Source organism: Prionailurus viverrinus, chromosome E3, assembly GCF_022837055.1.
Source record: "Prionailurus viverrinus isolate Anna chromosome E3, UM_Priviv_1.0, whole genome shotgun sequence".
In the NCBI taxonomy this organism is placed as follows: Eukaryota; Metazoa; Chordata; class Mammalia; order Carnivora; family Felidae; genus Prionailurus; species Prionailurus viverrinus.
In genome coordinates, this window is record NC_062576.1 from 25,299,845 (window position 1) to 25,313,986 (window position 14,142).

Sequence of the window (14,142 nt, forward strand, 5' to 3'; positions counted from 1 at the left end):
CAAGGATGACAATGAATCCAAACCTGTGCACCTGAGGTTCATACAAAAATAAAGTCAGCCCACATTCCCAAAGGCAATGTCAGGGAATAGAAAGAGCAATGGCAAATTAGACCAACTTGGTCTTCCACCCTGGCCATGTCAATATCTAGCTGTGTGGCCTCTTCCAAGTCACTTAGCCTCTCTGAGCCAGTTTCCTCATGTCTTAAAACATGACCATAAAGATATCCTTAAAGATAAAGGTCATTAGGACATAGCATAGTGCCTGACATGCAGTAGATACTCAATAAATGGCAGCCATATTTTAATGGGGGAAAAAAAACATGTACTACATAAAATATCAGTACTTATTAATGCTAATGCTAATGATAATAGTTTCCATCGATTATGAGTTTTCTATATCCTGGAAATGGCACTGAATTATTTGTTGGCATTTTCTTATTTAACCACTATAACAGCCGTATGAACTATGTATTGATTTATAGACAAGGATGAAGAATTTCAGAGATAGTAAAGAAAGCTTGCCCAAGGCCACTCAGATAGTAGAATCTGGGGCTGGGATTTGAACCCAGGTCTCTCTTATTCCCAAGACCAAGCTGTTATCACTGGTCCCCATCCTTTGCTGACAAAATCTGGGCACCTTCCTTTTGGCCTAGAGCAGGCAAGGGTCTGTGCTCCACCCCAAGCTACAGCCCCTTACCTTGCCATGACTGCCTGCATTTACCTCGTCCCTGTGTGCTTGGGAGCCTAGATGTGGACCAGGCTGGTTCTCTCTTTGTGCTTGCCAGGTGTGGGATGATCTACATGGAGCCCCATCAACTAGGCTGGAAGCCCTTGAAGGACTCTTATATGGACACCCTGCCCACCAGTCTCACTGAGGAGCACAAGGAATTGGTGAGACCATCAGACTCCTTTACTTCCCCTCCCTCCCTGTCTCCCTGCTCCTCATTTCTAAGGCCTTCTAGACACATCTTTACCTTCTAATTCCAGGATGCAAGAACAGGCAGTGGCTTCCCTGCTTGCCTCTAGTTGTCTTCTTTCCTGGCTGCCTGCCATTTTTCCAACTTTGTTCTCCATGTGGAGAGGATGGGATATGGTCAATTTCTACTTTTCTTCTACCTTCTCCATCACTCCCCATCTCCCCAGCGGAGAATTCTGATGCTTGAGAACATTCTATAAGGTGGCTGGAATGTCACTCCTTTTCCCATTGCTCCACTAGCAGAAATATCTCTAGAAGTTGCTCTAGAGATAGGCCAGATTAGGAAGAGCTGTGTTCCTCTCTGTACTGCCACTCCCCATCCTGGTGACCTCGACTTCATACCTCTCATATCTAGGGAGCTGGAGCCAGCTTAGAAAAGCTTGTATTGCAGCTACCAAGAGTATATGTCCCCTTCTTCCCTTTCTAAAAGAGGTGTGAACATTCAGGTTAATGGGTACATGAGCACACTCTCAGCCTAGGGAATCAGGAAGGGAGAACCCAAGCTTTTGGTGGCTTTTGTCTTTCCCTGCATTAATAGAATTCTAGGAAAGTTTCTCACCGAAGAAGCCAAGAAAGGTATAGTTGGGCTCTCTTCCTACTGTGGAAATACTCTGATGAGCTATGTAGGATGGCCCCATTCCTGTCACATTTATATGCATGTACCATGTATATAATCACATACTTATACAGATACATGCCCACATGCACATCAAGAGACCAATCTATACAGGTGCACAGGAAGCCTTCAGTGCGACTCCTCAGTGTCCTTAGCACAGAGTCTAACTTCTTATCAGGGCCTCTGAAACCTCAATCTGACCCTGTCGCCTTTCTGAACTCATCACTACCCTCTTCTTCAACTTATTACCCTGCAGCCCTTGTATTTTGTTTCCATTCCTAGAAGACCCCAGGTTTCATCACCTCAAGACTTTCACACCTTTTCTTCCTCTTCCTGGAAATGTTGTCCCATTTTATCTTCTGAGGGATGATTCACCTTCATCATCTCAACATAAAGGCCTCCTCCTCTAAGAAGCCTTCCCTGACCACCCTACTAAGCCCTGCCCATTATTCCCCATTGTAGCATCTTTATTTGTTTCCTGCTAGTACTTTCCATGATTTGTAAGTATTTTATTTATTTCCTTGCTTGTTTAGTTATTTATTTTTTGTCTCCCCTACTCTTCAGTAATTTCTGAGAGGACAGGAATCTTGTCTATCTTGTGAGTTGTTTATCCTCAGCACCTACAACACTGTAATTACTAGATACTCAATAAATATTTGTTGGCTGGATGAATATACCACATATTCATGTACACATGTATACGTATTCATATATATGTTCATGTGTATGTATTCATATATACATATAAATGCATCTATATATTTATATACGGATATATATCAATATATGTATATATATATGTACTTATTTAGTGATGACCTATCTACTTCCCAAAAAATGACTTAAGATAATTTACAGTGACAACCACAAATATTTTAACAAAAATGAAAAAATATCCCAAATAAGAGGATAAAGGAAAAATTTTTTGGAAAGAGTAACTGGGGTGAAGAGCAGAGACGAGAATCATTATACCTACAAATAAGTACATATATACATACATACATACATACATACATACATACATACATACAGATAATTACTGAAAATCAGCCCTGAACTTAGCTCTGCACTTCCTATGGCCACTTTATACAGGAGTCCAGCCTAAAGTCATTTGAAAATCTTGTTTAGGGTTCCTAATGATTTTATACAAACAAGTCAGATGCCCAGTTTGGGTCCTAAAACTACTTTATGCATCTTGTAGCTGACCCACAGTAGCTCCAAGCCTCTGAGTATCCAGCTCTGGGTAGTAAAATGGGAGGAGTAGGGATGGTCTGTGGGCTGCCTGTCCATTGAGTAGGAAGTTTAAGTCAGGGCCCTGGGTACCTTTGGTCCTTTCCCCAATACACCTACATTCAAAAATAATCAGCAACTTTACCAGCATCCCTGGCCTTCCAGAAGTGTACCAAACCCTTAGTCTTAAACTCATTTTTTGATAACATCTTCAAATTTCGTTTCTACTTTCAGGTCAATGATATGTTCATGTGGCTTGTCCAGCCCTGCCTGGAGTTTATTCACCTTCAGTGTAAATTTGTGGTCCAAACTTCTCCCATCCACCTTGCTTCCTCAATGATGAGACTGTACTCCTCTCTGCTTGGTACGTGCTACTATGATTCTTGAAGGTGGGGTATATGCGGGATATTTCTTCCTCTTCCCCATCCCTTCTATTCCTGCCCTGTCCATGAGTCACAACGAGACTGGCATTTTAGTCTAGAACAAACAAGCCTTTGGAGTGGAGATAGTAGAATTTAGCGGAAAGAATCCATGTTTGGGGGCTTTAACATTAATCTTAGATTGATTTCCTGGATGTTTTTGTGCAAATTACCCCATCTTTTCTTGTGTTAGGTTTCTCGTCCACACAATGAGGATAAAAATCTCTGTCTCTCTTTACCTAACTAGGATATCCTGGAGGGAAATGAATTTACATGATACATATGAATGTATCTGAGAAAAAAAAGATTCTGCAAAAAATAAGACCGGAGATTTTCCTGTGTTAAGAAAACTTATAAAAATCTGATTTCACAAAATACATAGTTACACAGTCAAGAGAACTGATCACATCAGCTACAAAACTAGGGAACTTCTCCAGGACATGAGAAGTACCTAAATCATAGAACTATTTGTTTAAAGGTCCTAGAGAAGTTCCCTGTAACTATCTCATATAAATCAAATTTCATTGAATTCTGTGGGAAATGACAAAGCATGTGTCCATTTGGAGAACTTCTTCCTGGGTGACATTTCTTTTTCAATATCTCACATAATTCAGGCTCAAGATGGATCTTCCCAGAACTTCCGTTACATGTACATTTTCTCAGCTCATTGCTTCCAAAGGCATTATAGGAACAGATTTAAAAAATGTAATATGATGAACAGTTGAGTGGAGACTTTCTTTGGCTAAATATTATGTGATTTTTCTGAAATTAAAATTACAGGCAATTTCAAAAGCACACTAACTGCATACAATGCCATATATTTGCATCATTAGTTGCAAATTTTGCATATTTTCCCAAGCCCTGTTTCCTGTCCTTGTGTTGTATCTCCTCCAGGAAAAAAGGCATCGCATGAGAAATGGACTCATTGTCCCCAGCGCTGAGTGCCCTAATATCTTGCCTTCACAGATCTATAGCCATGAGTCCTATCAGGAGTGTTGAAAGACACACAACTACTAAAAACTGGGGACATGAACACAGACATGTCTGATTTCAGAGCCCTAACTTTTTCCTCTGTCAGTGCTAAAATGCAGGAGTATGGTAACTATGATCAATCAGCAAGGCGTTGAGCTAAGGAATACTAAATACATTTGTTAGCCTTTTATTTTAAAATAATTTCAGGCTTGCAAAAAAATTGCTAAAGGACAATGTTGAGTCACATATCCCTTCACCTAGCTTCCTTTAAAGTTAACATCTTACATAACCAAGACACAATGGTCAAAATAAGAAAATTGAAACTGATACTAAACTATTAACTACACTACAGACTTTATTTGCAGTTCATCAATTTTTCCACAAATTGTCCTTTTTCTGTTCTAGGATGCAATTCAGGAGGTCACTTTTTTTTTTTTAATTGTTGTATCTCATTTGTGTCCTTCAATCTATGACAACTCCTCAGTCTTTCCTTGCCTTTTTTTTTTAAATAAACCCAGCATGGGGCTTAAATTCATGACCCCCAAATCGAGTCACATGTTCTACTGACTGAGCCAGCCAGGCACCCCTTTCCTTGTCTTTTATAACTTGGTTACTTGATAAATAATGGTCATTTATTTTATAGAATATCTCTCGATTTAAGAGATATGTTTTCTCATAATTAGATTGGGGTTATGCATTTTCAGTAAGAATACCACGAAAGTGATGATGTATCCTTCTCTGTACATCATCATGGGGCATATGATGTTGCTATATGTTATGACTGGTGAAGGCTCTGGTCAAAGTCAGCTTGATCAGAGCCACATTTCTCCACTGTAAGAGAAGTGTTACTATGTTTTCCTTCATAATTAATAAGTATTTGGGGGAGGGGAGACAATTTGAAACCATGCAAATATCCTATTTGCTCCTCAAATTTTCACCCACTGATTTTAATATCTATTGGATCTTGCCTACCACGGTTATTATGGCGGCATTTGCCTAATGTTAATTTTCTGTTTCTCTGTGTATTCCTTCTATATTTACTAATTAGAATTCTTCTGTAAGGAAAAACTGTTCTTCCCTATTTCTTTGCTAATTCAGTTATTTGCTGATTAAAGTATGAACTCACAATATTTATTTTATCCTATGGGTTATAATCCAATGCTATAGTTATTTTGTTGCTCAAATGTCTTCAGCCATTGAGAGCTCCTTCAGGTTGGTGCCCATGTCCTTTCAAAATTAGAAAAAGTTTTTAAAACTAGCACAAAGAAATATGTGGATAAAGGATCTGGCAGGTGATGGCCACTCAGCCACTATCATTCCTCTCTCCAGAGCCCTCACAGACAAGACCACCCAGCTCACATTGTTTATAGATCTGTATATAAGCAGATATTTGCAGCTTTTCCTGAGGTTCCTTTTTCTTGCTTTTAGATGAAATCAGAAAAATAGACAAGGAGGAAAGTGAATTATTTGAAGGCCCAACAAGCCAACAGATCTTTCTCTGGCTGCAAGGTCTATTCCTCTTTGCCTTGGTGTGGACCGTGGCCGGCACCATCAATGCGGACAGCAGAAAGAAATTTGATCTGTTTTTCCGCAACCTGATAATGGGTATGGATGATAACAATCCAAGGCCCAAAAGCGTCAAACTTACCAAAAACAACATCTTTCCAGAAAGAGGTAACTTAGTACCTGTTTGTTTTGTCTTGCTATAATAATCTGGATCATATGGTTCCAAAATCCAATCAAAATGTGTGGTCAAAGTAAGGGTTTTATAATGGCCAGGTGACATTATGTAGCTTGCCTGAGTGGGTTCAAGGTCTTCAGAGCTGGCCCACATGTGTAAGAGATGGATGGCTCAAAGTCAGGGTCTTATGGGATGTTTTAACTATTGTTTTAATTTAGAAAAGTTGATATAACTTTTTTTTCCCCAAAATTACCCATAATTCCATCATTCAAACAGGCTCCAGGAGACAGAATGAGAAATATAGCACATTTGTTTTTCTTATTCCCTTCTAGCCTTATTCTGTGTGTTTACATTCATCGTATTATGTTGATTATGGCGTTAATATTCATAGTAATTTTGTCATTGTAATCTAATTTCATGTTGAAATGTTTCCATTTTTGCCATATACGTTTTCTTCAAAGTGATCACTTTAATGATCTATATTCTATGTGTGACATCATTTACTAAAAGATCAAAAAATTTTTTTTCTTTTAAGTGGCTTTCACTATTATTTTTCTTAACACCATAATGATATATAAAATTTATTTTTTAATATTTTACATTTAAACATGTTATCTATTTATTTATTTATTTATTTAATTTATTTATTTTTAATATGAAATTTATTGTCAAATTGGTTTCCATACAACACGCAGTGCTCATCCCAACAGGTGCCCTCCTCAATGCCCATCACCCACTTTCCCCCCCCTCCCACCCCCCTATCAACCCTCAGTTTATTCTCAGTTTTTAAGAGTCTCTTATGGTTGGGCTCCCTCCCTCTCTCTCTTTTTTTTCCTTCCCCTCCCCCATGGTCTTCTGTTAAGTTAGAAAAAACAGAGAATAGCAGAAAATAAAAATCAGTGGTAATCCAACTACCCACAAATAAACACTTAAAATTTTTTTCTTCAAGTTTTTTTCTATATTTCTGTAACAAAAAGGAGATCATACTATAAACACTTTCCAAATAGCTTTACTTTTTGTGATTATAAAATAGTAGATAAAGCGTGATGAAATAACTTCTAGAGTGAAAGTAATGTGTATATTGAGAAAGATTTGGTTTACACAGATATGTGCATTTGTCAAAACTCAGTGAATGTGCACTTAGGATTTGTACATTTCATTGCATGTAAATTTTAGATCAAGAGAAAAAGCATAAACAAATACTGAACAGTGAATGATATAAATGCTGAAGTTTACGGGGAAGTGTATAGATGTTTTACGTTGAAGTCTGTCAAAAAATCAGATGGCTTACTTGATGGATGAGCAGGTATATGATAAAACAAATAAAAACTAATCATAAAGTTTAGGAGAAGGGTATGTAAGTGCTGTACAGTGTTTTCAGTATTTATGTTTGAAATTTTTCCTAATGATAATAATAAATGAATGAACAAGTAGGGGTCACCCACTGCCCCTGTACACACAGTCCTTCCTCAGCACATGAGGCACACTTTATCTGATATGGTCATCTGTCCCAGTGAACTGCATAGAGGCCCTGGGCCAATCCAATATTTAGATTGTAGTACAATCATTCTGTTTTCTTTCTTTCTTTCTTTCTTTCTTTCTTTCTTTCTTTCTTTCTTTCTTTTTCTTTTCTTTTCTTTCTCTCTTTCTTTTTTTCTTTTTTCTTTTCTTCTCTCTTCTTTTCTTTCTCTTCCCCCTCCTTCCTTCTCTCCTCCTCTCCTCCTCCTCGTTTCTCTTTTACTTCTTCTTTGATTTAGAAGATTCTTTTTTATTTTGGTAAAATATGTATAATATAAAAATTTACCATTTTAACCATTTTTAAGTATACAGTTCAGTGGTGTTAAACATTGTTGTGCACCCTTCACCACCATTTATCTCCAGAACTTTTTTCATCTTCCCAAACTAAAACTCCATATTCTGTAAACACTAACTCTCCATTTCTCCCCTCCTTCTGGCTCCCCCACCCCCAGCAACCACCATCCCACTTTCAGTCTCTATAAATCTGACTACCCTAGGTACCTCATTTAAATAAAATCACATAGTATTTGTCCTTTTTTGACAAGTTTATTTCACTTAGTAATAACTTCAAAATTCATCCATGTTGAAGCATGTGTCAGACTTTCCTTCCTTTTTAAGGTTGAATAATACTCTGTTGTGTGTATGTGCCACATTTTGTTCCTTTGTTCACCTGTTGATAGACATTTGAGTTACTCTCATATTTTGACTACTGTGAATAATGCAGATATAAACATGGGTGTACAAATATTTATTTGAGTCTCTTGCTTTCATTTCTTCTTGCTATGTGCTCAAAAGTGGAATTTATTTTTTTAAGTTTATTTTGAGAGAGAGAGAGAGAAAGCACATGCACAAGTGGGGGAGGGGCAAAGAGGGAGAGAGAGAATCCCAAGCAGGCTTTGCACTGTCAGCCCAGAGACTGATGTGGGTCTCAGGCTCACAAACTGTGAGATCATGACCTGAGCCGAAACCAGGAGTTTGATGCTTAACTGACTGAGCCGCTCAGGATCCCCTTAAAAGTGGAATTTATAGATCATATAGTAATTCTGTGTTTAAGTTTGTGAGGAATTGCCACAATGTTTTTCATAGTACTTGTACCATCATACATCCCCACCAGCAATGTGCAAGAATTCCAATTTCTTCACATTCTCATGTATTGTTTTGTCTTGTTTTTTAGGAATAGCTATCCTGAAGAGTGTGAAGTGCATTCTTGATTTTTTAAGAAAAAATATGAATAGGTCATATAATAAAAAAGATAAATATTTTTTTTTTAATTTTTTTTTCAACGTTTATTTATTTTTGGGACAGAGAGAGACAGAGCATGAATGGGGGAGGGGCAGAGAGAGAGGGAGACACAGAATCAGAAACAGGCTCCAGGCTCTGAGCCATCAGCCCAGAGTCTGACGCGGGGCTCGAACTCACGGACCGCGAGATCGTGACCTGGCTGAAGTCGGACGCTTAACCGACTGCGCCACCCAGGCGCCCCAAAAAGATAAATATTTTTAAAAAGATAACCACAATTAACATTTTGATAACCATCCATTTAGACATTTCCCTGTGCATATATGTGCCTATGGATTTATTTTTGCAAATATGGGATCATTCTGCACTTATTTCCTAGTTATTTTCTAGTTTTTGTTATCATTAACAACACTGTGATGAACAGTATTCCGGTAGCCACCTGCTTGCTTAATCCATGATTATTTTCTTAGGATAATTTCCTAGAATTAAAATAACTGAATCAAGGATCAAAAAATTTTAAAGCTTTGATTGCTAAATTTCCCTTGTGCCTTCCCAATCCATTTCCTGAATAGGTAATCATGCCATCAACAAACAAAAATAGTTTTATTTCTTCCTTCCCAATCTTATTTCCTTTTTTGTTGTTGTTTGTTTTTTTTTTTTGTAGTCTATTGCATAAGCTAAGACATCCTGTATGATTTATATAGGTATGATTAGAGGGAGCATCGTTATCTTAGGGAGAAAGTATCTAGTTCCTTGCCTTAGGTATGAGATTAGCTGTAGGTGTTTTGTTTATATTCTTTATCAAGTTGAGGAAGTTCCCCTCTATACCTAGTTTACTGAGTGTTGGATTTTGTCAAATGCTTTTTCTGAATTTATTGATAATCATGTGAGTTTTCTTCTTTAGCCTGTTTCTGTAATAGATTACATTAATTGATTTTTTAAAAATTACCTTTATTTATTATTTCTCCAAAAGATTTCCTTTTTTTTTTTTTTTTTTTAATTTTTTTTTCAACGTTTTTATTTTTGGGACAGAGAGAGACAGAGCATGAACGGGGGAGGGGCAGAGAGAGAGGGAGACACAAAATCGGAAACAGGCTCCAGGCTCTGAGCCATCAGCCCAGAGCCCGACGCGGGGCTCGAACTCACGGACCGCGAGATCGTGACCTGGCTGAAGTCGGACGCTTAACCGACTGCGCCACCCAGGCGCCCCTCCTTTTTTTTTTTTTAATGTAGATCCAAACTTCTGACCTATATCATTCTCCTTCTCTCTGAAAAAATTCTATTTCCTGTGGGGCTGCCCTGCTGATTATGATTTCCCTCATTTTTTTGTTTTCTGAGGCAGCTTTTATTTCTCCTCTAGTTTGAAAATATAATCTCAGTGGATACAGAATTTTATCATGGTGAGTTTTTTTCCACCAACACTTTAAATATTTCCCTCTACTCTGTTCTTTCTGGCATACTTTCTGATGGAAAGTCTGCTATAATTCTTATCTTTGTTCCTCTATAGGTAAGATCTTCCCCAATAAACTGATGTTTTTCCAGATTTTCTCTTTGTCTTTGGTTTTCTGTTGTTTGGTTATATTATTCCCAGGTGTTGAATATGCGGTGTTTTTCTTCCTTCATATTTTCTGAGCTACCTGGTTCTATAGGTTGATATCTATCATTAACTTTCAAAAGTTCTTGGCCATTATTACATTGAATATTTCTGCTTTGCTGTCTCTTCTTTTTCTGGTATTCCCAGTATTAATATCTTAAACCATTTACAATTGGCCACAATTATCCAATAATCTGTTCTTTTTTTAAATTTTTTCCTCCATTTATTTCAGGTTAGTAAGTTTATATTGTCATATATTCCAGCTCATAGATTCTTTTCTAGGCTGCATCTAGTCTATTAATAAGCCTACCAAATGCATTCTTCATTTCTACTACAGTGTTTTTGTTTTCTCTTATTTTTCTTTTGATTCTTTTTTTTCTTCATTAGCCTAATGGATTACATTAGTTGATTTTTGAATGTTGAACCAGCCTTATATACCTGGAAGGAATAAATCCCACTTGAATGTGGTGTGTAATTCTTTCCGTATATTGTTGATTTGATTTGTCAGTATTTTGTTAAGGATTTTTGCATCTGTTTTGAGGAGATATATTATCTATAGTTTTCCTTTATTGTAGCATCTTTGGTTTGGGGATCAGGGTTATGCTGACCTCATAGAATAAATATGCTTTTATTTTCTGGAGAAGATTGTAGAGTATTGTAAAATGTTTTTCCTTAAATGTTTAGTAGAATTCATCATTTAGGCCTGGTACTTTCTCTTTTGGAAGGTTATTAATTGTTGCTTCAATTTTGTTAATAGATATCATTCTCTTCAAATTATCTATTTCTCCTTATATGAGTTTTGTTAGATCATGTCTTTTGAGGAATTGTTTTATTTCATCTAAGTTATCAAATTTGTGGTCATAGAGTTGTTCATAATATTCCTTTATTATCTTCCTAATGTCTCTGGTATCAGTAGTGATGGTTCCTCTTTCATTTCTGATATTAGTAATTTGTGTCTTCTCTCTTTTTTCTTGGTTGGCCTAACTAGAGGTTTATCAGTTTAATAACCTTTTCCAAGAAACAGCTTTTGGTTTTGTTGATTTTCTCTATTGATTTTCTCTGTTTTCAACTTCATTGATTTCTACTCTAATTTTTATTATTTATTTTATTCTGCTTATTTTGGATTTAATTCACTCTTCATTTCTAGTTTCCTAAGGTGGAAGCTTAGATTATTGATTTTAGAGCTTTCTTCTTTTCTAATATATGCATTCAATGCTAAATTTCTCTGTAAGCATTTCTTTCACTGCATCCCACAGATTTTGAAAAGTTGTGTTTTCTTTCTTTCGTTCGTTTGTTCTTTCTTTTTGAGAAGGAGAAAGAGAGGGCACTCAAGCAAGGGGCAGAGAGAGAAAGAGAATCCCAGAGAGGCAAAGAGAGAGAGAAGTGGGGCTCACCCGAAGTGGGGCTTGTGCTCACCCAACGTGGGACTCAAACTCATAAACCATGAGATCATGGCCTGAGCCAGTCAGATGCTTAATGACTGAGCCACCCAGGCACCCCTAGAAGTCTTTTTCTTTATCTTCAAGTATTTGGGGATTTTCCAGCTATCTTTTTGTTACTGATTTCTAGTTTAATTGCACTGTGGACTGAGAGTATACACTGTATGATTTCTACTCTTTAAAAAATTTAAGGTGTGTTTTATGGCCCAGAATGTGGTCTCTCTAGGAGAATGTTCCATGTGAGCTCGAAAAGGATGTATTCTGCTGTTGTTGAAGTAATCTATAAATGTCAGTGAGGTCCAATTGATGGTGAAGGTGCTGTTTAGTTTAACTATATCCTCACTCATTTTCTACCCAATGTCAATTGCTGATAGAGGGGGACTGAAGTCTCCAACTATAATAATTGGATTTTTCTATTAATTTTTGCAATTCTATCAGTTTTGCCTTATGTATTTTGGTGTTCTTTTCACATTTGTAGTACGAAAATAGTATCTAGTTTTAATTTCTTCTCTTTTTAACTGTGAGATTGAATTATATATATAATTAATTATTAATTATATGTTATATGTAATTTATTATTAATTAATAATAATTATTATCAATATAATAAATACATATACTTATAATGTAATATAAATTATATTATAAATTATCATTTATAATAAATAAATAGATAATTATATATAATTAAATCTCACAATTAAAAAGAGAAGAAATTGAAATTAGATTATATATTATTTTATAATTATTAGATTATATAATTATTAATATAATTATATTATAATTGATAACTATTAAGATTATATTAATCATATAATTAATAATTAATTATATTATATACATATATAAAGCAACTGTTTGTTTCACCTATGTTCTGAATGGTTTGTGTTCTTTTTTTAATATTCTACTGTAGGGTTTTGTTTTGCTTTTTAACATACTATATCTAGATGTATGTCTCCTCTTGTCTATTTTCCCTGGAATGTGATGAGGCCTTTCCATCATCGAGGGAAATTTTTATTGTCTGGCTTCCATATCTATCATCTCTTTCCTTATTTTTGAGTTTTTGCCTTTTTAAGATAGTTTTTTTTTTCATTTTAATATGTCACCCACAACTTCAGTTATGCTTTTAGTGCCTTGCATGGTGTTGGTTCTGCTGTTGTTACCTATTGTTTCCTTATGATCCTTTCTTAGTGTAATGATTAAAAACAAGTCACATTGTCAGGGCTTGAATCCTGCCTTCGATACTTAGTAGTGAGGAAGTTCCTTATCCCCTCTCAGTCTCCTCATTTATAAAATGGGGACAGGGCACCAGGGTGGCTGTCGCATAAGCATCCAACTCTTGGTTTCGGCTCAGGTCATGATCTCATGGCTCATGGGTTCATGAGTTCAAGCCCCACATGAGGCTCTGTGCTGACATCATGGAGCCTGTTTGGGATTCTCACTCTCTCACTCTCCCTCTCTCTCTGCCCCTTCCCCCCGCATATAATAACAGTATGCAGTCATGGGGTTCTTACAAGAATTAAATGAGTTAATACATGTAAACACATTTGGAATAAAAGCATGGTATATAGAAGATGTTAAATATCAGCAATTTTTATTGCTGTCTTATCATTGTCACCATCATTCTATTAGCTCATCCATCTTCCTTTTTTTAATCTCATGTGGCCTTTTTATCTTAGCCTGTTTTCTCCTTACGGCTTTCTTTCCTGTTTCATTAAAATGATAGCAATCAACCAGAAAAGACCCCAAATAGCCAAAGCCATCCTGAAAAAGAAAACCAAATCAGGAGGCATCACAATCCCAGACTTTAAGCTATACTACAAAGCTGTAATCATCAAGATAGTATGGTACTGGCATAAGAACAGACACGCAGATCAATGGAACAGAATAGAGAACCCAGAAATGGACCCACAAACATATGGCCAACTAATCTTTGACAAAACAGGAAAGAATATCCAATGGAATAAACACAGTCTCTTCAGCAAGTGATGCTAGGAAGACTAGACAGCAACATGCAGAAGAATGAACCTGGACCACTTTCTTATACCATACACAAAAATAAACTCAACATGCATGAAAGACCTAAATGTAAGACAGGAAGCTATCAAAATCCTTGAGGAGAAAGCAGGCAAAAACCTCTTTGATCTTGCCCACAGCAACTTCTTACTCAACACGTCTCTGGAGGCAAGGGAAACAAAAGCAAAAATGAAGTACTGGGGCCTCATCAAAATAAAAAGCTTCTGCACAGTGAAGGAAACAATCAGCAAAACTCAAAGGCAACCGACAGAATGGGAAAAAATATTTGCAAGTGACATATCAGATAAAGGGTTAGTATCCAAAATCTATAAAGAACTTATCAAACTCAACACCCAAAAAACAAATCATCCAGTGAAGAAATGGGCAAAAGACATGAATAGACACTTCTCCAAAGAAGACGTGCAGATGGCCAACCGACCAT

The 14,142-nt window shown here is 36.5% G+C and overlaps 1 protein-coding gene across 5 annotated transcripts in view; it reads left to right on the plus strand.

Moving 5' to 3' along the window:
- Positions 1-14,142, plus strand: part of DNAH3 (dynein axonemal heavy chain 3) — a 170,856-nt gene that overhangs the window by 95,309 nt on the left and 61,405 nt on the right. For all 5 annotated transcript variants that reach the window (XR_007147732.1, XM_047838156.1, XM_047838154.1 and 2 more), the window contains 3 exons: positions 786-891; positions 3,057-3,186; positions 5,642-5,887. Coding sequence is in view for 4 of the 5 variants with exons in the window: in XM_047838156.1 (XP_047694112.1) it covers positions 786-891; positions 3,057-3,186; positions 5,642-5,887 (482 nt within the window). In the remaining variant the exon portion in view is untranslated. The remainder of the gene's footprint in view (positions 1-785; positions 892-3,056; positions 3,187-5,641; positions 5,888-14,142) is intronic.